Below are 24,926 nucleotides of genomic sequence, written 5' to 3' on the forward strand. Positions count from 1 at the left end.
TATCCTGCATTGCACAGGACAGACCCCGTAACAAAAAGTTACCTGGTCCAAAATGTCAGTAGTGGTGAGGTTGAGAAAACCCTGCAATAACCCAAAGAGTTAAGTGAGGGAAGGAGACAAACTAGGTTATTTTTCACTTGATTGATTTTGAGTGCTCGGTGAATTTCATCTATTCAATAAGAAATTGCCTCTTCATGCATAATTCCTCAAGGACCTTAAGAACAAAGATCACATTTGTAATTTTTTTAATTGAAGGTTTTAGGGAAACATTTTGAAATTTAAAGTTTAAATTTAGTTAGTTAATAAATATTGCCTTTCTGTGAAATACTGTGTTGCTTAGCTTCGTTTGAGTTGGTTACGAATTTGACACCATATTAATAAATACATTTTTCTAATTTGCCTTCTAATTTTAAGTTTGTTAAATCTCCTAGCCTTTAATTTTGCTTTTCCTTATCTTCATGCTCAACTGGAGATAAGTGTCAACCTGTGTTTATGTACTGAAATCATGGGCACAGTTCTTGGGGTGGTTTTTCTTTCTTGGGTTTACTTTGGCATATGGTTCCTAAATGTTGTTTTTTTTTTTTTAAGTTGATGTACTCTTTAATTCAGACAAGGAAGATAATCATAAACAAAATACTTCGTCTAAATTCACATGCCAACAGAGTGACAAAAGCAAAAATCACAACCACATCTAGACTACATGGCTCATGCGGTTGTCACTGTGTCTACCTCAAGTTTCTATTTCTAAAAATCTCTTCATAGCCCTGAAATTTCTCAATGAAAGCAGTATGTGTAAAGCTTTTGTGTTGTGCCATTTGTGATTTATCAACAGTGTGCATCAGAATTATCAGGGTGCTCATTAAAAATAATCCTTTACTGGACTGTGCTTTAGACCTATGTTATTAGAATATCTGTGGTACCTGGGATTCTTGACCTTAATAAGTTTACCAGGTGATACTAATGGCATCTCAACTTGAAGACCATTGGTCTAAATTTTGCTTTGTTCCCCTGTATGTCTGATAATCCATTGTTAATGCTCTGGTATTGTGAAATCTGAGTGGTTGTTTCTATTAAACCCCCTCTTACTTCTGCCTTTTAATTAATAAAACACCTAGTCTAAGGATAATCTTAAATTCAAAAATCCATTAATACTCCTGGGAAATACTGCAGTGCTATCCAGTAGAACTTTCTGCAATGATGAAAGAACTTTGTATCTTTTCTGTTCAAATCAGTAGATACTAACCAAAAACATTAGACTAAATTCTTTTTTAACTAAATTGCATGGATGAAAATTGAAGATCCCACAACGTAAATAGGCACTTTACTTATCTCAGCTAAAGTATTATCCTCTTGAAAAACAGATGCATTTACTAAGTGACTTGTACAGAATCTAAGCAGCCATTGTGTGATTGGCATTTGAACTCAGATCTGTTGCCTAATCTGTAGTTTTGTCACTTTTGTCCTACCCTAATATGTGTAAGAAATGGGGCACACTAACAGTTGATGCCAGTGGTTGCTGAGGAAATGAGTAGACAAGTAAATGAAAATACTCTCAGGTTTTGGTTTGCTTACCTCATTGGAACAAAGTCCAATAAATTTCTTTGAAAATGAGGCCCCTAATTCCTCCTCCTGCCATATGTCAGTCTTAGCATTTATGTACATCCTGCCCCCCTTTTTTTCCTGTATGGTGCTTTCTGTTTTTCCTGTGAAGATGGTTTGTCAGATTTTATGACTCAGCCAAAATTACAACTCTTCTTAAAGCATTTCCCAGATAACTCCACTCTTTGATTTCTAAATTTTTATCTCTAATCTTATCCTTTCAGTCCTATTCACACCCTATTGTATTCCATCTATTGGTGTCCTTCATTTAGTGCTGAGGCAAAATCATGTAAATGTGAGTTGAAGTGCTTATCTTGATTATTATTATTACTACTGTTATTGTTATAAAATATGACACAAGCATATAAAACCACCAGATGTATAGGTTAGTGAAGTATAAGTCAAACAACCTTGTAAATCCCACTAAATTCAAAAAACTGCTAACTGCCTCAGAAGTGCCTCCACGTGCCCCACTTTGCTATCAACCCCCTCCCTCCACAAAATAACCAGTATCCTTTTGTTACAGTAATCACTTTTTTCAGTTCATTTATAGTTTTACCACCCAATTCTGAGTTCCTAAATACCAGTTTAGTTTTGCCTGTTATTAAAAATTTGGTAGTTCTTTTAAGTATTTCAATATACAGGTTTTTCTCTTCTATCCCTACAATTTTATCTGTTGAAAGACCTAGGACATTAGACCTGAAGCGTTTCCAGCTATCTGGAATTTATTCATTGTATACTCCTGGTGCAGTTTATCATGTTCCTTTGTTCTTGTATCCCTGCTAATTGCCAGTTGGGTCCTGAAACTTGATCAGATTCCTATTAGATCCCTTTGGCAAAAGTACAGGTGGTGGTATGTTCTTTCATCAGGAGCTACCTAATATCTGGTTGTCTCTCTTTTTGTGGTGTTACCAGCTGTTGATACTCAATGCCTTGATCCTTTTATTTATTTTGATATTCTAATTCTATCATTTCTTAATCATTTATAAGTTGGAGTGTTTTTATAATGAAATGCTGTGGTTCATATACTATTTGGACACCCAGTGGTACAGTTCATATTGGAAAGGAAGGATAAATACTTGTTTCTTGCCCTGTATTTAACACCTTTGTGAGGTATAATTCACGTACCATACATTTCTATTAAAAGTGTACAATTAATTACCTGTTAAAATATACAGTTGAATGTTTGTTTTAGTGTACTCACAGATTTGTGCATCAGTTTTAGAAATTTTCATTACCTTGAAGAAACCCCATTTCTTTTGTCCCTCTCTCCCAGTCTTCCCTCCAACTTAACTCTGGACATTTCTTATAAATGGAGTCATACAACATCTCCTTTGTGATTGGCCTCTTTCACTTAGGCAAACCGTGAAAATGTACACTGTCTTATAGCATGTATCAGTACTTTATTTCTTTTTCTTGATGAACTACCATTATACCACATTTTTATATACATTCATCAGTTGATGAACATTTGGGTTGTTTCTACTTTCTGGTTGTCAGTATTGCAACTATGAACATTTATGTATGTGTGGACATATGTTTTAATTTCTCGGAGAGGAATTGTTGGACCATGTGGTAACTGTACCCCAATAATCTTGAATAGCTTCACAATAGCAGGATGTTCCAGGCTCACCTTGTACATTTTCTGCTCCACAGCTGGAATGGCCATTTCTTTTTTTTTTAAATATATTTATTGATTATGCTATTACAGTTGTCCCATTTCCCCCCCCCACACTCCACTCCATCCTGCCCACCCCCTCCCTCCCACATTCCACCCCTATAGTTCATGTCCATGGGTCATACTTATAAGTTCTTTGGCTTCTACATTTCCTACACTATTCTTACCCTCCCCCTGTCTATTTTCCACCTATTATCTGTGCTACTTATTCTCTATACCTTTCCCCCCCCCTCCCCCTCCCCTATTGACAGCCCTCCATGTGATCTCCATCTCTATGGTTCTGTTCCTGTGCTAGTTGTTTGCCTAGTTTGCTCTTGTTTTTGTTTTAGGTGTGGTCGTTAATAACTGTGAGTTTGCTGTCATTTTTACTGTTCCTATTTTTGATCTTCCTTTTCTTAGGTAAGTCCCTTTAACATTTCATATAATAAGGGCTTGGTGATGATGAACTTCTTTAAGTTGACCTTATCTGAGAAGCACTTTATCTTCCCTTCCATTCTAAATGATAGCTTTGCTGGATACAGTAATTTTGGATGTAGGTCCTTGCCTTTCATGACTTCTAATACTTCTTGCCAGCCCCTTATTGCCTGTAAGGTCTCTTTGGAGAAATCAGCTGACAGTCTGATGGGAAGTCCTTTGTAGGTAACTGTCTCCTTTTCTCTTGGTGCTTCTAAGATTGTCTCCTTCTGTTTAATCTTGGTAATGGAATTATGATGTGCCTTGGTGTGTTCCTCCTTGGGTCCAGCTTCTTTGGGACTCTCTGAACTTCCTGGACTTCCTGGAAGTCTATTTCCTTTGCCTGATGAGGGAAGTTCTCTTTCATTATTTGTTCAAATAAGTTTTCAATTTTTTGTTCTTCCTCTTCTCCTTCTGGCACCCCTATAATTCAGATGTTGGAACGTTTCAAGATGTCCTGGAGGTTCCTAAGCCTTTCCTCATTTTTCCGAATTCTTGTTTCTTCATTCTTTTCTGGTTGGATGTTTCTTTCTTCCTTCTGGTCCACACCGTTGATTTGAGTCCCAGTTTCCTTCGCATCACTATTGGTTCCCTGTACATTTTCCTTTGTTTCTCTTAGCATAGGCTTCATTTTTTCATCTGGTTTTTGAACAGATTCAACCAATTCTGTGAGTGTCTTGATAACCAGTGTTTTGAACTGTGCATCCGATAGGTTGGCTATCTCTTCCTTGCTTAGTTGTATTTTTTCTGGAGCTTTGAAGTGTTCTGTCATTTGGGCCTTTTTTTTTTTTTTTTTTTTTTTTTTTTTCCCCCCGTCTTGGCTCGTCTGTTACTTAAAGAGGCAGAGCCTTAGGTGTTCCCTGGGGCGGGGTAACGCTGGTCGCTGGGCTGTGAGGCTGTACGTGGGGGAGGGGCCGAGAGGGAGCAGTGGTGCCCACTCTACTCTCCACCGGATTTCAGTCTTTCACTCCGCTACCCACAATCAAACTGGGCCCCCCTGGTGCTGGTTCCCGAGTGGGTGGGCTTGTGCACGCCCTAGGCCCCTGTGGGTCTCTCCAGCAACCTCTCCTGTGAGGCTGGGAGTCTCTCCTGCTGCTGCCCCAACCCCCAGGGGCATTTTAAATCAGAGGTTTGAGGCTTTATATCCCACGTGCTGGAGCCCTGGGTTTCACGGTCTGCTTCGCTCCCCGCCCCACCGTTTGTACGGTTTATCTGTGCGCGAATGTGGGGCCGCGGGGTCTGCCAGTGGTCAGACTGCCTGCCCCGTTCGTCCCACACTCCGCCAGTCTCGGTCCCGCCACAGCCACGCAAGTCCTCTCCGCCCTGGTGCCCGTCTCCGCCCCTCCTAGTGGTCTGGATGAATGTTTATTTTTTATTTCCTTGGTGTCGGACTTCCTTGCTGTTCGATTTTCTGTCAGTTCTGGTTGTGCGAGGAGGCGCAGTGTGTCTACCTACGCCGCCATCTTGGTTCTCTCCTGGAATGGCCATTTCTTTAAGAAACTTGCTTGCTTTTAGTAGCAAGTAATATTTCAAGATTCCAACTGGGACACTAGGGTTATTTGTTGTTACTATGTTGGTCTTGTTTCTGGGCATCTTTAATGAACAGCGAAGAAATACATAGTTCGTCAAATATGTGTTCATTATGTGCATCAGTATATTAAATGTTTATTACTTGTTTATACATTAAATAATGAGATGTACATTGAATGGGCTTATATATTTTACGTAAATAATTAAAATACTTCAGGAATTCATTTTGATTCAAGTCACCATTTTTTAGTTAACTTCTTGTATTACATCTCTATGACCTTTCTTTCACACCAAAAATCTTAGTTTAGTCTCAGAATAACAGTACACTCACCACCAATATGTTTACTGAAGAACAGTTAAATGTTTTTGCTTTGCTCCTGTTTTTCACCCTGATTTTTACGTGCAGAATAATGAAACTAGACTACCTTTTTCTGCCACACACAAGGAAAGATTCAAAATGGATTAAATACTCTGTTACTCACTTTTGTGAAAGGTTAGTTTTCCTGAACTTTTAAGTACCTGTGCTTCTAACTTCACTGAGCTGCTTTTTCTGTTACTTTGTGTAACATTCAGAAGTGCAGCAGCTTGCTTCCTGAGGTTTCTTCTGTGTTTCCCTACCTTGGTTTTCTCTTTGCCTTGTCTCTATCCTGACAATTTTGCTTTTATTCCCAGACGTTTCTCTTCAATATGGAGTCCTGGAAGAGAGCTTTGGGAGATGAATTTTAGGAGTTCATAGAAGTTAGCTTCAACCCTTTAAGCCTTATCTGGGCCTCTTGGATTCACCTACTTACTGGACTTGACAAAATTCTTTCCAGGTTTAGTTACTATACTCCGTTGGCCCACCATGATTTCCAATGAATATCTGTTGGCTACTCTGAGGTTCTTCTATAATCACATGCCCTATCACTTTCCTTTGCTTCTTGTTGCATAGATGCTGATACTGTGTAGGTATTGTGGTTACACAGCAGCCTGTTTTGTCCTTACCCATTTGTATTTCAGATTTCCCAAGAATGCCTCTTCAAGTGATTTGGTTATGAATATCCATGGGGTTTTGGTTTTGCTATTTTGTTACTCTAGTTTTCTGTGGGGATTTGGGTATTACCTGCCACTGTCTTCTCAGAATTCCTCAGGTATGACATTAAAAGCTTATCCTTATCAGTAAGAAAACAACCAGAGATAGTAGGTAACCTATTTACGTGGGTATAGGACAGTGCCAGTGCCAGGGCTAACAAGGGAGAAAATCCTAGCTAGAAAGAACAACTGATTTAATCAGGCTAAGGTGTCCCCAAGCCAAAAAAGAACCACTAGGACTTGATTCATTTGGTGACGTTCAGTGGTGAAATGTCTGTTCTCATCATTTCCATTGAGGTTTTTATGAGCTTTGCTAAATTAACATTGAGCATTACATTCGCAGTAAAAATCTAACTTGAGTTGAGCAGGCAGTAGTTACATATTAAAGTATATACTACTTGTTAAATTCCTAATCAGACAGTGCTTGCTCAGAGTTTATTAATTTAACTTATTTAACCTTGAGACCATGCTGGTAAAGAAAGAGGTATATTTGGGCTAATGATTAGAATTTCATATGGGAAAATCTTTAAAAGTGTACCATACATTCTTTGTTCTGAAAAACGAAAATATTTCAAATTTCAAAAATCTTAGGATTGCTGCTGGGAAAAGAGTGCTAGTATAACAGCCTGTATGGTGCAGTTCTCAGATGGTGTAGGTATTTCTGATAACCAGTAGTGTTCTCGTCCTGCCAGAACTTACTAGGCAAAGATAAAGTGACAGCCACAGAGCTCCTGACTGATCAGATAAATATTCAAATTGTTTGTACACTGGTTAACTTGTCAGTGACCTCCTGGTGTAAAATATTCATTTAGGAAATAGAAAAAAGCAGATATAGATACAAAAGAGTAAAAAATAGTTTATGCAGTAAAAAGTGGCTAACCCTGGGATTTAGCAGCTATAAAATGAAAAGGCCACCATTTAAGCTACTATTTCAAGATGGCCACGTGAGCTTACACAGTTTTCTCTTTTCTCACTTTAAAACTTACAAATGGAATTTTTTAAAGGGCAATAAATTTATAATTGAGAATAATGAGAGTAGAGCCATCAGGAAATGATAGTTTACTAAGTGTTTTGAACTTGAGGTGAATGGTAGAATAATGTCAGGTGGAATAAAATCTACCACCTAAATATGCCCAAAGCGTGGTGATGGAGGAAGAAGAAATCCAAAGATTCAGGGCTTTGAATATGCAAGTGTGATGAAAGGCAGAAGAGAGAAGATGGGCTGAAAACAGGATAATTAAATATCAACATAGCAGGAAATCAGATGTTAATTTATGTATATTAAGTTCATTTGTAAAGTTGCATTAGGCAAGTTACTAAGCTTAAGAAATATAATATTTCTCAAGATGATAATGACAAAATTTTAAGCATCCAGACCACAGAACCACATCTGAAATGGTCTCTCACAATGAGTTCAGTCTTGTAATACTGCTACTGAGCATTGAACTCCATCGCTGCACTGATACTAATGCTGGCAAAGGTTGATGTTGACTGTGAGAATGTGCCCTCGACTTTATGATTCCCTAAATCTCTATAGAATCAAAACTCCAGGATGGTGTACTGATTAATTAGCTGAACCTACTTCCATGTGCATGCCTTACCTGCCAGCTTACAGAGAAAATGGGATCTGGTTTTTTGCCGCGGGGGGGGGGGGGGGGGGGGGGTCGTTAGGGTTTTTGTTTTTTGTTTTTTTTAAGAGCCCAGCAGTTTCTGCCACCAGTATTTCTTTATTGAGCTCAGATATTTATCAAGCAGAACATAAAGTTAAAACATTGAGGAACAACCAGTAATTGCTAAAAGTGAGGAAGAAGTAAATGGGAGCCTATAGATAATATTTGTGTTAGAGATAATTTTATGTAACTATGAGTTATAAAATTTTACATAATTTAATGTATATATTTAATCAGAAGAACTAATACTTTAAAAAGGTAAACACAGATGATGACTGGTTTGGTTGTTAAGTGTAGGATGAAGAGGGTAGGGGAGGAAAAGATGGCTTCATTTTTTATAAGTTCTTTTCTCCCTGACTTTGTCACATCCATGTATTTGATACACTTAATTAAAAAGAATGGATTTGATGAGAAAGTTTTAAAGTTACACAAAATTAAGGGAGATTAGACTAAAGGTTTGTCTGTTTTCATGACTCTAACCACAGGATTCCAGGAATCTGTGGTATTATGATTCCAAATCACATTATTGACACTGTGGCAATTTCTGGAAGCCTCATCTTATTATCTGACATTAGTCATCAAGGAAATAAAAATCAAAACTACAGTGAGTAACACTTATAATGGCTTTAATCAAGTAGCCAAATAATAAAAGTAAAAGTGATGGATGTGGAGAAATGGAACCCTCACAAAATGTTGTTGAAAATACAAAGTAGTGCAGATACTTTGGAAAACAGTCTAGCAGTCTACAAAGTTTACAGTTCTGTTAAATATAGATAATGTATGACTTAGCAGTTGCATTCCTAAGTATATACTCAAGAGAAATAAAAGCATATGTCCATATAAAAATATGTATAGGAATGTTTATAGCAGCATTATACATAATAGCGCAAAAATGAAAAATCCAAATGCCCATCAACTGTAGAACAGATGAACAACTTGTGTCAGTCACAGAGGACAAATGCCATGCATGATACTATGAAGTATCTAAAGTAATCAACTCTTAGAAGTAGAAAGTAGAATGGTGCTTTTCAGGGACTGGGGGAAGAAAATGAGTCATTGCTCCTTCAAGATGAGCAACTTCTAAAGATCTGGCTTACAATAATGTGCATATAGTCAACAATACTTTAAGTTTCTTACCATAAAAAAAACAAGTGTTAATGGAAATATGAATTTTTTTTACAGAGATAAGAAATTTGTAGCCACAAAACAAACAAAAACCATTACTTGTATGTACATACAACTGAATATTTTTAAGCCATAAAAAACTATGAAATGTTGATATATGCTACAATATAAATGACCTTGAAAGCATTATGTTAAGTGAAAGAAGTCACAAAAACTACATACTACATACTACACAATTCCTTTTATGTAAAATAGCTAGAACAGTCAAATCTATAGATGGTTGCATAGGGCTTGGGGGTATCGGGGGGTGGAGGTTGATATACCTAAACAGTATGGGGTTTCTTTTTGGGGGTAATAAAAATATTCTAAAATTGACAGTGGTAGTAATTGTTGCACAAATATGTGAATACACTAGAAACTATTGAGTTACACACCTTTAATAGATGAGTTGTGTGGTATTGTCACCTGCGTGGCGGTGGTGTTCTGAAGACATAGGTTCTTGATCTCTCAAAGATTTCAGACAAGAGACACAGATAGAAAAGCAGGCAAAAGTTTATTGGCAAAAGGAAAGTACACTTGGAAGATTTCCTAATGGGCAGCTCAGACCAAACCGAGTGTCCTGCTCGGTAACATGCTTAGGGTTTTTATGCTCCCTTGAAATTCCCCAGCCAGCCTCCGGGCTTTCCCTCAGCACCTCCTGCCCACACATGCATCTCTGCCAGTGGTGGGCTGTCTTACACCTGTGACAAATCTGGGGCAGCTAGCAGTCTAGTTAACAGCTGATTGTTACGCTTAAGGTTGATACTTCCATTCCCCACTGGTCCCCTCATTTATGTTTGGGGTTGATATTTTCTTTTCCCTATCTGTCCCTCACTCACCTAACAGTATATAAATTTTATTTTGACAAACCATTTTTAATAATTTTTAAAAATAATTAAAAAGATAAGAAAACACATAGGGTTCTTATGGCAGGTCATATGAAATATTGGGTTGGCCAAAAAGTTTGTTAGATTTTTCCTATTCGGTGGCCCTCGTAGTGCTTAGCTATCTTTAACATCATTCGAAACAATTTTGATTGTATTGTGACAGCTGTCATATCAGTGTGCATTTTTTTTAAAAAGCACCAATATTGGTGAATTTTTGTGTAGCTGTTTTAATATGGAAGATGGAAGAAGATAGCAACATTTTTCACATATTATGCTTATTTCTAGAAAGATAAAGGCAACTGAAATGCAAAAAAAGATTTGTTCAGTGTATGGAGAAGGTGCTGTGACTGATCAAACATGTCAAAGGTGGTTTGCAAAGTTTCTTGGTACTGTTGACATTTTAGCCAAATAATTCTTTGCTGTGGGGCTGTCTTACGCATTGGAAGATGTTTAGCTGCACCCCTGGCCTCTACCCACTAGACGCCATTAGTGGCAGATAGCCGACATACTCAAAATATCCAAATCAGTGAAGTTACTGGTGAAAATCAAAAATGTGTCTTTTACTGTATTTTATGGAAAAATCTAAATGGACTCTTTGGCCAACACAATACTTCATGGAAAAGGAGACCAGCTAGTAGCCCTGGCTTGGGGAAAAGAAAGTTGAATGTACATAGAGAAAAAGCAATCTAGGAAGTAATTACATAGTGTATTAATGATTTGACTCAAATGTACTTGTGATAAAATCTATAGATGTAGCCATTGAGGACTTAGAATGAACCAGTTTTAAAATAGTGTCTACCATTGCCCAGGGGGCCTTGGTAAAAGATGTTGACTCCCTGGAAGAATAGAGGAACCCATAGTGTTTTTTCTCTGAAAGGGAGTACAACTTTGGGAGCAATAAAAATGTAAACAGATTCTTTTCTTAATTGAGTAAACTGATTCTCATGTTCATAAAGAAAAAAAAGACTATCCAGGGGAAGAAGTAATACTGGGGAATTATTCTTACAAAATATTGAAGTATATTACAAAGTTACAGCTAGTAAAAGTTTATTTTTATAAAAATGTATCTTTATTGTGTTTCAGTTTTTGCATTGTGTAGATACTTAGTCAAACTTAGTCATGTTAAATGTAAATTAAACACAAAATCCCTGACCAGTTCGTTGGGTGTTATCCCACAAAACAGAGGTCACTGGTTCAGTTACATACCTAGGTTGTGGTTTGGTCCTCAGTGGGGGCGTGTGTGAGAAGCAACTGATTGATATTTCTATCCCTCTCTTTCTCACTCCCCTCCCCTCTCTTAAAATTTAAAAATAAGAAATTAATTAAACAAAAAAATTATAAACAAGTAAACAAAACTAGAAAATAACCCCAAGCCATAAATACTTATCAAAAATGTACACCGCGATGATAAAACTGTCTTAAATCACCATGCTCTGAAAATTGTTAACTTTGGCCAAATGTAAATGTTCAAAGAAGTAATAAAGGAAAAAGTGATATGGAATATAAATAAATAAACAAATGGTTATCCTAAATCACTTTAGGAGTTGATACACTGATTTCCAGTCACTACAATATACTATCATTTCAGTGTACTTACGTATATTGAAGTATAGTATATTGAATTTAAGTAATAGGTATAAGTGTTTCTAGGAAGATAAGGATGATTTTTTTAGGAATAATTTACTTGAAGTTAAATTCTGTTAAACAAGGAGAATGATCTATCTGGGAGAATTTATTGATAGACCCCCAAAAAAGTGATATTTTTATTGATTTTTTTTTTCATATTGAATCCAGAAAGAACTGTAAAAAGTTTTCTAAAAAGCTTTGAGGTTATTTTGAAACATAGTGTTCTGTTTGCCTACTTACAGGGATATTGACTGGTGGAATATATTGACTATATATTATACAAGTCTTTTGAAGTAGATTTTTATTTTTCAGTGTTAGATGATTATAAAATATTCATGTAACTCAAAGCTTTTTCCATACATACATATGTATCTGTTAGTCTTCATAGTTCAAATGTTTCTATGGTGGCTTTAGCCCATTTGTCCCAGAACTAAGAGCATTTTGTACAATATGATAATGTGTTGGTTCTAAACTAAGTTTGGACTTTGAGTGCTTGCATTGGCTAAGGCATACACAAGTCTTTATATAAAGACTGACTTTTTATAATTTATAAATTGACTTTGAAGGCAGTTAGAACAGGAATTCTGAAGATGTTTTCTGGTACATAAAATAAAGTTGTTTTTTAAAAGTGAAGAACAAATTAAATCACTGTACATTCTACTATGAACATGTATACATACTCTAAGGAATGGGGGAAATGATGGGAACCTGCTTACTACCCTGCTATATTTGGGGGTATATTAAGTACTCCTTGTATGATCATATTCAAGGAAATACATGCAATGTGAAGTTTTTCTCTAAATTATTTGTGTCTGATACAGAAAAAGGAACAAATAATGACTGTAGAAATTTGCCTACTTGTTCAGCGTTAAAAATTTTTTTAAAGTTGTCTTTTTTGGCTTTTACTTAGTGACAGTGTGCTATATGCTTAGAAGACAATAGTTATTCCACAGACATTGAATGCATACTATGTGACAAGTGCTATGCAGAGGTGGTATTTATTTTCTTGTAAATAAGACAGTGCTTTCCCTAAGGGACTTAGATTATGGTGGGAGAGCAAAAAGAAACATGTCTGTCTAATGTGGGAATGACAGAAATATAAATCAATATAAATCAATTAAAGCCATACCAGTTAACTAATGGGAAGTATAGACATTTGTATCTATCAACAAATAAAGTGGAATTCACATTGGAATTTGTTCTATAGTGAAGTGTGCACATTCGAACTGATTTTAAATTCAGGATTCACTTCGAAATTGAAAAGGTAAAAATGATGATTCTTTTCTTATCAAGAATATTAAGATCATGAAAACTGACATAGTTCCATTCTTGAAAAAAAATAGCTGAAAGAGCAGGGAAAGTTTCCTTCTGAGGATTTGGGGGCAGCCTTTAAATGGTGCATTGCTTCAGAGAGGAAATAAGATTTTACAAGCTCCCCACATTCTTCAATGTTTTAGATTGTTTGTATTTCTCTAGTTTAGTAATTGGTGTTTTGAACCCCTAATAGGAGTAGCTATTTGAATATAGTTCAGATTATTTTTGTTAACCAAGCAAACAAGTTAATGGTTTTCTGAAAAAATTGCATAATTTAAACTTCAAAGTGAATCATTGTTTAAGAAGGATATATACCTTCTGAAAATGAACCTAATTCTACTTTTAAATTAACAAATGTGCAATGAACTTACACATGGTTACATGTTTACCAGTGTTGTGCTGTGATTAGGCTTTTGGTTTCCTTGAAATTTCTTTTCTTGGTATATACACTAAAAGAGATATCTTTAACATTAGCTTCTATTTTTTTAACATCTGTTAAGATATATATAATTCACTTACCATAGAATTTACGTACATAGAATGTATAACTCAGTGGGTATATTTACAGAATTGTACAAGAACCATCACAGTCCTAAATTTATATTTTCATCCCCAAAGAGAGACTCCGTCAGCAGTTCACAGTTTCTTTCCCCCCTCTCAACCCTGGGATACCATTCTCTGTATAGTTTTGCATATTCTGGACATTGCATATAACTTGAATTATGCAGTGTAGTCTTAGAATAATATTTCCAAGATATCCATCCATGGTGTAGCATGTATCAGTTCTTCTTTCCTTTTTTACTACTAAATAACATTCTATACTTCATGTGTATATCTCATTTTATTTATCCATGTACCAGTTGATGGACATTGAGAATATTTCTGTTTGGGGGCAATTGTGAATAATGCTACTATAAACATTCATGTACAACTTTTTGTATAGGCATATATTTTCATTTCTCTTAGGTATACATTGGGGAGTGGAGTTACTGGGTTGTTTGGACACTCTAGACCTCAATAATCTTGAACTTCTTTTTTTATCCTAACCCAAGCACATGCTTATCAATTTTAGAGAGGGGGGAAGGGAGGGAGAAAGAGGATGGGAGAAACATCAATCTGTTCCCTCTTGGCACACACTCTGACCAGGAATTGAACCTGCGACCTTTTTGGTTTATAGGACAACACTCCAGTTAACTGAGCCACACCAGCCAGGGCTTGGAGAGTTTTTTAAAAACATTTTGAAAAACTGCCAAACTGTTTTCCAAAGTAACCACACTATTTTACCATCCCACAAACAATGTCTAAGGGTTCAAATTTCTCTACTTTTTTTGTCAACACTTGGTGTCGTCTTTTTTTTTTTTTTTTTTTTTTAATGCCATCTTCTTTTGGCCATTTTGTTACTGGGGAGCCCTGAGTTGGGGGGCTCCCCCTCCTCAGTATTTCTTTCACTTGGCAATAGATGAATTCAGATGAGAGGAAAACACGTATAGTGGAAATGAGATAGTAAGTTTATTTATAAAATGCACTTGAACATGACGCTGCAAGTAGGCAGGCACCAAGCTAGTCTGAGTGCCCCGACTCTTGGAATTTTTAGGGGTTTAATGCTTGTAGCCAGCTTCTAGGTTCCCTCTCAAGACCTTGGGATTAAAACAGTTTCAAAGACTTACTTTCCCAGATAGTGGAAGTGAAACAGAATTTCAAGGGCTCCCCTCCTACACTATCATGGTTTTTCTTGTGATTTTTCAGAACACCTGGCAGTCTTAACTGACCAATCTCAGGACTGCTGAATAAATGAGTGAGACATGTTTCTCTCCTGCCTCTCTGCCTTCCTTTGCTATCCGTCTTTACTAACAGTTCTATTAAGTCTAAAGTATCTCATTTTAGTTTGTTTGCATTTCCGTAATGACTAATAGGATTGAGCAACTTTTCGTGTGTTTATTGCCCCTTTGTGTATCTTTGGAGAAATGTCTGCTCAGATCCCTTACCCATTTTCAAAATTGTGTTGTCTTTTTATTATTAGGTTGTAAAAGTTCTTTTTCATCATCTTGATGGTATCATTTGTGGCACATGCAAGTAATTTCTTCATCTTTTTCTTCTGTCACTTGTGTGTTGATGTTATACCTAAGAAAACATTGTTACTAAGTTTCATCGTTTTAGTTCTCACATTTAGGTCTTTGATCCATTTTGAGTTTTTGTTTATGATGTAAAGACCCTTGTTCACTGTTGGTGGAAATGCAGATTGGTGCAGCCCCTGTGGAAAGGAGTATGGAGATATCTCAAAAAATTAAAAATGGATCTGCCTTTTGACCCAGCGATCCCACTTCTGGAAATACATCCAAAGAAACTCAAAACTCTTAATTCAAAAAAATATATAAGCAACCTTATGTTCATTTCAGCACTATTTAAAATTGCCAAGATATGGGAGCAACCTAAGTGTCCATCAGTAGATGAGTGGATAAAGCAACTATGGGACTTTTATACAATGGAATACTACTCAGCCATAAAAAAGAAAATTTTACCATTTGCAACAGTATGGATGGACCTGAAGAACATTGTGCTAAGTGAAATAAGCCAGTCAGAGAGACAGAAATACATGATTTCACTCATGTGTGGACTCTAATGAACAATGAAGTAACAAGCAAAATAGAGACAGACTCATGGATAGCAGGATGATAGCTATTGGCGCTGGTTAGGGGGTGGAGGGATGAAAGAAAAGAGGATTCGTGTACTTGGACAATAAGGTGAACAGGGTAGTGATTGCAGGCCGAGTGGGGCAGGGGGGCGAATAAACTGTAATGCAAAAATACAAAATTCTGCAGCACACCAAAAAATAATATATTTTTGCCATTCTGATGAAAGAAAAGAAAAAATAAAACTAAAATAACAGACTGAGTTTATGACATTTTCTGTGATGACATCAGTCATTTCATGTGGGGCAAAATTAAGGATTTAAACCACTTCTTAACATTGTACTGGAATTTTGCTTTAATTTGCTTGTGCTTGGTGATCTTTTCTTATCAACAAATGGTCATTTTGACTTATTCCATTTTCATCTTTGCTGTGGGATGGGCTTACCTCCCTCTACCTCCCTTGCTTTTACTTATCTAAGCTTCTCCTTTACCTTTTTCTATTGTTAAGAGCTTCTTTTTAGGAGTTTTTGCTAAAGTTACAGCATTACCACTTTTCCTTAACTATATCCATAGACAAAGTGATTTCCAAATTTTGATCTGTGATATCTAGAACCACCTAGATATTTATTAATGAAGTCCTTTTTAAAGCACTGAAATAATTATCCTAGTGTTAGTCACGGGAGGGATGGGTGTTGGGGCAGTTAAGACAGAGGGGAAGAATGGTTTCGCTGCCCTATAGGCCCCATAGGACCTAGCGATGAAATATTAGAACAGTTCCGGAACTTGTTGATACTGAATTATCAATTAGAAAGCAGTCTTAGAAGTCCTATCTTTGTTTCTTTTATGGCTTTTTAGGATTAGGAGATTTAAACTTGAGTAATAAAACAGCTATGAGTAGTTCTTAAATACAAATGTACACACAAAGTATGTGCATAACATTAATTACTTAAAGACCCGATGATTCACTTGAAACTTGCTCATACAACCATTTTGGTGAGTTAGGACTCAGGCTTTTTCTTAATTCAGATTGACCTTTCTCCAGCCATCACTGTTGAAGCCAGCAAATGGAGGGTGAAGAATATCAGCAGTGAGAGCATCATTATGAGCAGAAAGTGGAGAAAGCAAAAATGGGCAGGAGGAGGGAGTCAGATCAACAGGTGGGAAAGGGAACATATAAAGGAGTAGAAAAAGAGAAGAGAGTGAAAACAACTGGAGGAAAAAGGATTATGGGTATAACCATTGAAGTAATGCTAAATATCATAGTATCAGTGTTTGAACCTGTTCAGTTAGGGCTAAGAACCTTTTAAAAATTGGGTTTAACTGTGGAAGAAAGAAAGATGAGCAAGAAAGAAGGAAATTTTTTAAGGTGCATTAAATCACATTTAAAATTTAAGCTCAACAATACACAATTTTTCAACATAGTGGTAATATTTGAGTCGTATTACTGTGGGGCACTAGTCTAAGTGCTTTACATATATTGACTCACTTAATCCTCACCACAACTTTATAGCAGATAACTATTTCTCCTATTTTACAGATGTAGAAACTGAACCACAAAGAGAATAAGTAATTTGTCTAGGCTAGCCAGATTACACTGAGGCAGTCTGTCTACTGTGCTACAGCTGGCTTCATCACCACTTCCTCCCCCTCTCCGTAATTTGTATGGTATATTTCTGTAGAAATTTGTCTTGACTTGAGAATGAAATATTTCTTTGAAATAGTTGTACATCTGCTAGAGTAACAAACACTGGACTATTTAAAAATCATTTTTTCTTCCCTCTAGTTATTGTAATTGGAGGAAGTTTATCAAACTAGGGACCAGAACACGAAGGACGGATAGTGCATGGTCCCTGTCCTCAGCAACCTGAATCTGTTTGTAATTGTTTGGTCACTTGAACCAGCGGAGTATGTACTCCAGTATTGGTGTGAATTCTTTGACTTTCAGCTAGGTTTACATGTGTTGTTAATGAATGTTACCTCCAAAGCCACAGACCAACTGGTAATATTGCCAATGCTTAAAAATTTTGGGATTCTTTTCCTTTTATCAAACCACACAACAGAATTAGCTTTCCATACAAAAGTAGTAGTGCCTAGTTTGATTACCTTCCTTAGTCATCCTTAAAATTAAAGTCTCACATGGGGATATTCACAAAGTATTTATCTAAAAAGGTGTTTTGTTTTGTTTTGTTTTTACAGCCCTGATGGAGTAAAATGTTTGCAGGCTGTAGAGGAGGAAATGTGAATGGAGTTAGTGGATTTCACCAGGAACTTTGGAAGAGTGTTGGGTATTAGTTGCACTGGAGGAGGATGAGAATTGAGCCCTATTTAGAGGGAACAGAAAGACTTCTGTGAGGAGTGTGGGTAAATACACAGGAATCTACCCTGAAGATCATTACTTAGCTCCCTGAATACTTAATATTTTTAATTATTTGTAGAATTTGAGAATCATTCACTAGTACATACACTTTGTTTATTTTGAGACTCTCTTTTAAGGGGACAACTGGGGTTTGAAAGTCCCTTTTGATATTGAGGCTTTCAAAAAGTCTGAAGAGGGATGGACCTATGACTAGAGATCCTAAAAGATTTTACCAAGAAAAACTCATTGGAGACTTTCATAAGTGCCTTTTAGCAAGTAAGAGAAATTCTGGTTCATCTGGCAGTTAGAAAGGAAGTTTAAATACTAAGCTCACTCTAATTTGACTTGTTCCTCTATTGCTTAGCTTCTTGATAAATACTTGTAGCATTTGAAGGCTGGTTTAGCCATTCCCCTCTTAGACATGAATAAGATAATAAATCAGAAGTGGGAAACTGGGTGTTAATGTTTTAATGAGTGTTTCTTGCATTTCTTACCTTATATTGGCTCTTAGATTATTACTGTGGCATTTGGAATACTTTGAATTTAATATAGGTGCCCTTATATAGAGGTTATCCACATGTCATACATTCAAAAATATTGAACAGCAGCTGCACAACGCTACATAATGGGAACATGAATGAATAATTCACTCTGTTAAAGCTGCTTCTAGACTAGAGGACAGACAAGATTAATAAAATGGAAGTTAGAATATAGTATAAGTCCAATTATAGAGGTATGCAAAATTTTTTATTGAATAAAGAAGGGCACTTCACTCTCAAGACATTTTACTTTGGAAGGAGATGATGATCTTTTGAGTTAAGCCTTTAAATAGAAAAGGAATTACTCAAACAAAGTAGATAGCAGTGATAGGAAATTTTAAGTATAGGGAAAATATAACAGGAATAATTGTCTGATCTCAGTTATACTTTCTACATCTCAGAAATATAACCACTGCCACCCCTGTGTGCCCCCCCTGTGACTGCTGTTTAACTGTATTTCAAGAATATTAACTATTTTGATGTTGTTTAATTAAATCTGTTATACAGAATAATAAGTTTATTCTAAATCTATGAAAATTAAGAATAACATTGCTTTTTCTTTGAGCATTCTCAATCTTTAAATTTTTTCTGTTATTTTTATTTTAAAAGATGGAAATAGGTTGAAGTTTTTCAGACCTTTCAAAATAACATTATTTCTGGTGGTTTGGAGCCAAACTCACTTAATTTTAGGTCTGTTTTAAAAGATTTACACATCAGGAAGAGAACTTGTAGTCATTTTTACTCGTTTACTCTTCTGCAAATGCATTTGGAATAGAGAAGTTCCCTTTCAGATCCAAAGTCCAGCAATTAAATTTCATCTCCACAACAATATTTTAAAGTTGTTTTAAAAGCACTCAGAGGAAAGGGTCCACATTCCCTGTATTAGAAATTTTCTCCTTTTGTTATCTACCCAAATCACATAGCATGATTTATGCCCCTCCCTCTTTTGACATTGTTTCTGTATAGTGATTGATGATGCCCAAGATAAAATGAGACTCAGATGTTTATCTCTTGAAAAATAATGTATTTGAATCTTGACGTATAGAAATTATCTCTCCATGAGATGTTTCTTGCATTTATTGGGGTAACATTGGTTAATAACCATGTAAGTTTCAGGTGTACAACTTTGTAATACAACATCAGTATACTCCATTGTGCGCTCCCCACACAAAGTCTAGTCTCTTTCCTACACCTTGAGATGTTTTTAGTATGTAATCCTAAAATGTTGAGTTTAAAGCATGTCCATTTTCTGAGTCAGAAGTTACTCAGTTTATTAGTAACTTTGGGGTTACATATGTGTTCAAAATAGATGTTTCTCTGTCTTAGTCAATGTCTTTATTAGTGCTATGTCCTTATACTTTCAGGCAAAGAATGTACCTCACTAAAGCTTGAAAAATTGTTAATTTCTTGATCTCCAATTGGCAAATTTTCTACTCTGTTGGTTTATCTTACATGTTTATTCCCTGTTATGGTACTTTTAATGATGTTAGTAAAGTAATAGAGATATTAGGTAGGAGTTTTCATGTGCAGAATCCTTATTTTGCCTTGTAGATCCTTCCGTCTCTCAAGCAAGATTGTGTAGTTTTTAGCCACACAGTGAATCATTGATTAATTTAAGAAAACCCTAGAAAGTGGTGTCTTCCCCAAAAGAAATCTGGGTATACTTGACCCACTTTTCATCTTTTTTTTAAAGCTCTATGGTTTCATTCCTTGTCTTGAGGGGTTTCTCCCCCTTTACCTTTACAGTGTGCGTTAATATTATTTAAACTTTATCTTAGGTAAACTGTAAGTCTTTTTCCTTTTTGCCTATAGTGTTCTACTTGCAAAACAAGTAAAACAGATTTTGTAGACTAGGGTAACTAGTTCTATTTAATGAATAACTTTATTAATATTCTTAACATCAGTCTTTTCATAGCCCAACTAGCTATTCATACTTTTAATATTGCATTATTTCCTTGTATGCCCTTCCCCTTTAGAAAGTAGGTTTCTCCAAAAATTTATTTGTTTTTAAATCACCAACTTTTTGTCTTTTCTACAGATAATAGCACCTACTGCATTATTTTTGGCTGCAAAAGTAGAAGAACAGGCTCGAAAACTTGAACATGTTATCAAAGTAGCACATGCTTGTCTTCATCCTCTAGAGCCACTGCTGGATACTAAGTGCGATGTATGTAAAAACTGGGTTTTTTGATTTTTCTTTGTAAATTTGAAACCTTTTCATTATTTAGACCTAATAAAAATATAATTTAGCATTGCCTTTCAAATGCTGCTTATTTCTTTTACCACTTACGAATGTAAAGCCAGGAAGCAGTCTGGCAGAAACATATTTTATATATGTTCATGAATTATAATGTCATTCTGAATCATATAAGGTACTTTTTAAGTGTTAAACATTTTGTTTATCTTCACAGCAAACTGTGATACAGGTAGAGAGTAAATGATATCACCTCCATTGTTTGGGTGTATTCAAGACCAGAGATAAAAATAACTCTAAATTGTCAGCAAATGAAGGAATAGGAAAACCTCTGTATTTGCCTCCAGACCAGTAATAATCTCTACAGAATTGTCCTTTATTTAATGCACATATATTACTACTTCTGTCTGTGATGCATAAAGATAACATTTATGCTTTCATAAGCAGCATTTTATTTTATTATTTATTTTAAGATTTTATTTATCAGTTTTTAGAAGGAAGGGAAGGGAGAGAGAGAAACATCTATCTGTTTCCTCACATGCCCCCAACTGGGGATCTGGCCTGCAACCTTTCAGGTGGCTGGCTGACACCCAGTCCACTGAGCCACACCAATCGGGACTCATAAATGTCATTTAAAAGTTTTTTAGAAATTTTTCTAAAGAGCAATGCTAGTTTCTAAACAACTTGTTCACCATCAACATTTTAATAGATCTTGTTTGAAAGTACCATTAAAAAATGTTCTAATATCTTAAAACAAGCTAGTATTCTGGGCCTTCAAAATCATTTTTCTAACACTTGTTATAGGTGAGTTACTTTATCAGGAACTTTTAACTACTGAATGACTACCACATTACATTAATTTAGTTTGGTTTGGATCAAGATTAAAGTCCAGATTAAGTGTATCATATTTTATTACTGACAAGTTTTATCCTAGATGTTGGCTTTAAGGAAGAAAAATATTAATGTAGCCATTCAATAATAGAGAGTGTGTGATTATTCAAAAATATGAACTATTTCAAGATAGTAATGTGTATTAATTTTACAAATGTAGAATTTTTTTTATAAATACTTAGGATATTATTTAAATAATAGAAATCTGCTTTAAAAATCAACTCAGTGACCTTTTCAGAATGCAGCATAAATCAAATTAGTGGTGCTTTCACTTTCTGGGTTTAGCAATACGTTTGTACATAAATGAATATTTATATGTAATAAATTGTTTTTTTTAATCACCGTAGTCAATTGTCATGCTTTAAGACTGAGATGCCAGAAAATTTTTCATACCCTTTATTTCCAGAGTAATTGCAATAGAGGAATAATTTATTGAAGTTGAGGGAGAAGGTCCTCAATTTACATCCCATGGATGCCCATGTCTTGATATTTTGTATCTACAATTTTTTCTTTAAATCTAGGTATTGTAGGACTTGTTTTGATTTTATTTTGTCTTTTCTGAAGAGAGGAAGTTAATTATAAAAAATAATTCATTCAGTTTACTGTGACTGTCAAGGAATTAACACACGAATTATCCTAGATTAAGTTGATGAGCCTTTGCTTTGAAAAGTGGGTTTGAATTTGGTGTTTGTACTTGTGTTGGTAGTTCTGTCCTTAATGTGTTGAAGCACTAATAATACCTCAGTAAAGATTAATATTGTAGATTGAAGAGTTCTTTTCCAATTAACCCACCCCTTTTCATATTACCATTATCGTTAGGTTCTTATTTTTTTGGTTTTTGCTTTGTTTACATTTCCTACACTAGAAGTAATTCAATTTCAACTTGTCAAGGAGTACAGGTTTTCTCCATTACCCTCAATTTATTTCCTTCATATTTTTAAACTACACTGGTTCTTTTGTAGTCAATCTATAATTCTCATGAGATTCAACGGCTGCTTAGTCTAGTAGTGTTGTGTTTATCTTAAGCATCTTAATATTACTATTTTTTCCTGGCAGGCTTATCTTCAGCAAACTCAAGAACTGGTTTTACTTGAAACCATAATGCTACAAACCCTAGGTATGTACTTAGGTTGTATATTTATGTGTGTTCTTCAACACAGTACAGTAAGTTCTTACTTAACATAATTGATTGGTTTTGCAATTTTAAGTGAAACAACATATAACAAAACCAATTTGCCACGGGCTAATCGATACAAACAAGTTAAGTCCCTATCATACAGCAAAATGATACTGAACATAATGATGTATTTGAGGACCTGGTATATGCTGAATAAAAGAAAATTTTATGGACTGATTTTATCTTTGGAGAAAATTTCGTTTTAAACAAAATTTAGGGACAGAATATCATAAGGAAACCATTTTTTAAAATGTCATTTGGCATAAACACCCTTCAGTGTGATTTCTATGTTTTCATAGAAAGATACTGTGCTTCATTCTGGCTTTGTACTGGAGAATAAAATATTCCTTTCAGGCTGTTGCATGTGATTGTAGTATATGCAGACATATAAGGCAGTTGTTCTCCTAGAGCTTATAGTCAGTATTTCATGAATTTGTATCATTTTTAATGTGACATCATTCTTCATTAAATGTTGAACATTCTTATCTAAAAGTTATGTTGTCTGCAGAGTTTGTGCAACTTAAGTGATCTCTAAAGATCATTGTTAACTTTCACTTTACTGATGAGGAAAGTAAGGCTTAAAGCAGTTTTGACTTGTATGAAGTTACATATTCTAAAACAACATTGGCTTTATGGAGATGTAGTTTTAAATCTATAGGCCTCTGACTTGCTTTTAAACTTGGGCAAAGTTCCCCTGTTTACCTTTCATACCTTTTTTCTGTATATGAGAGGTGGAATAATAATGCCTGCCTTAACATTATGAATTTGAAGGTGAAAGATGGTATGTTTTTAAAATTGCCACATACTGTATATGTCATAAATATTTCTTATGGTAGTTATTTTATTTATTACTCCATTTCCAATTCTTGAATACAAGTGGTACTCACAGCTTCTTATCCTGGCATTCTTTTTATTATAGAAGTAGTTTGTTTGAAATACATCACTTGTTTGAAGTTTTTATAGTAAAAAAAGATACAAAAATAAAAGTCAGAGTCTTCTCATTCCCTCCCAATCCAGTAAAGTATATGTTATTGTTTTATTACATAAAATTACATAAATATGAAAATTTACAAATACTTATGTAATAAAAATTGAAAGGGAAACATATTATTAAAAATAATATAAAGTTATTTAAAATCATGTGTTATTTACATTGTTTATGACAGATACTTGAGCACAGAGAATGAATAGCATTTTAAGGGGAATATTAGAATTCATAAGATATACCTCTCTGGCTTTCATTAAAGTATGATTTTGTATGTTTTTATTGCAGCAGAAATGTTAATAGACCAAACAATAATTTCATAAATCCAGATTACCTGTTTATTAGGATGTTATTTACTTAATACTTCTGAAGGCATTAGATGTTACCTCCACTTTTTAAGAAAAGGAAAAACCCTGCCCTACCTAAGGGTAGATTTGACATTGGAAACTTTTCAACATTTTATCTTTGTTTTGAGAAACAGTGATTTAATGAATCATGAGGCCTAGGTTTACTTACAAGGTTTACTTACCCTTAACAGTTTCGTTATTAATGAAACGTAAATTATAAGCTAACTGGTGAAATCCTTTGATCGAAGGCATACTAAGAAAATAAGAGCACTTTGCTATTTAAGAGGTAATTTCTTATACTGTCGCCCAAATGTTACATTTATGAAAAAGTTTCTTTTCACGTCTGAAAGAATTGGAATACACTTAAGAACCCCAATAAATTCAGTAAAGGGCAGGGGAAGAAATACATTACTCCCCGCTTAAACTGTGGGGCAAGCTTGATTCTATTTGTCATGATTTCAGTTTGTTTTTACATGAAGATAATTTCAAACTAATTGTAACTCAGAATTTCGAATGAATATTACCCCCCAATCTATAAACAACTTCGATAATTAATTTTCATAATTGGAACATCGTTTTTAAGAAGAAAAGACATTTTATCTGAGGTATAATGATTATGTTGGTGATGAGAAACATTGTGGTTGGGTTTTTTTAATAGTGAAAATATACGTTTATGGTTGTGTGGTGAATGGCATTCTCAGGCAAGTACTGTAGTGGTAAGTGATTGGGGAAAAAAGTGCTTTTCGTTTCAGGTTTTGAGATCACCATTGAGCACCCACACACAGATGTGGTGAAATGTACCCAGTTAGTAAGAG

At 35.1% G+C, this 24,926-nt stretch overlaps 1 protein-coding gene across 4 annotated transcripts in view; it reads left to right on the forward strand.

Annotated features, from left to right (window-relative positions):
* The window catches only part of CCNT2 (cyclin T2), a 44,644-nt gene that overhangs the window by 5,408 nt on the left and 14,310 nt on the right, over positions 1-24,926 (forward strand). For 3 of the 4 annotated variants that reach the window (XR_002975647.3, XM_024569593.3, XM_024569594.3), the window contains exons 3-5: positions 20,556-20,684; positions 22,659-22,719; positions 24,864-24,926. Coding sequence is in view for 3 of the 4 variants with exons in the window: in XM_024569593.3 (XP_024425361.2) it covers positions 20,556-20,684; positions 22,659-22,719; positions 24,864-24,926 (253 nt within the window). In the remaining variant the exon portion in view is untranslated. Of the gene's footprint in view, positions 1-17,818; positions 17,984-20,555; positions 20,685-22,658; positions 22,720-24,863 lie in introns of all 4 variants that reach the window. The other variant, XM_045203020.2, reaches the window with a different exon arrangement.

This window comes from Desmodus rotundus, chromosome 2, assembly GCF_022682495.2.
Source record: "Desmodus rotundus isolate HL8 chromosome 2, HLdesRot8A.1, whole genome shotgun sequence".
Lineage (NCBI taxonomy): Eukaryota > Metazoa > Chordata > Mammalia > Chiroptera > Phyllostomidae > Desmodus > Desmodus rotundus.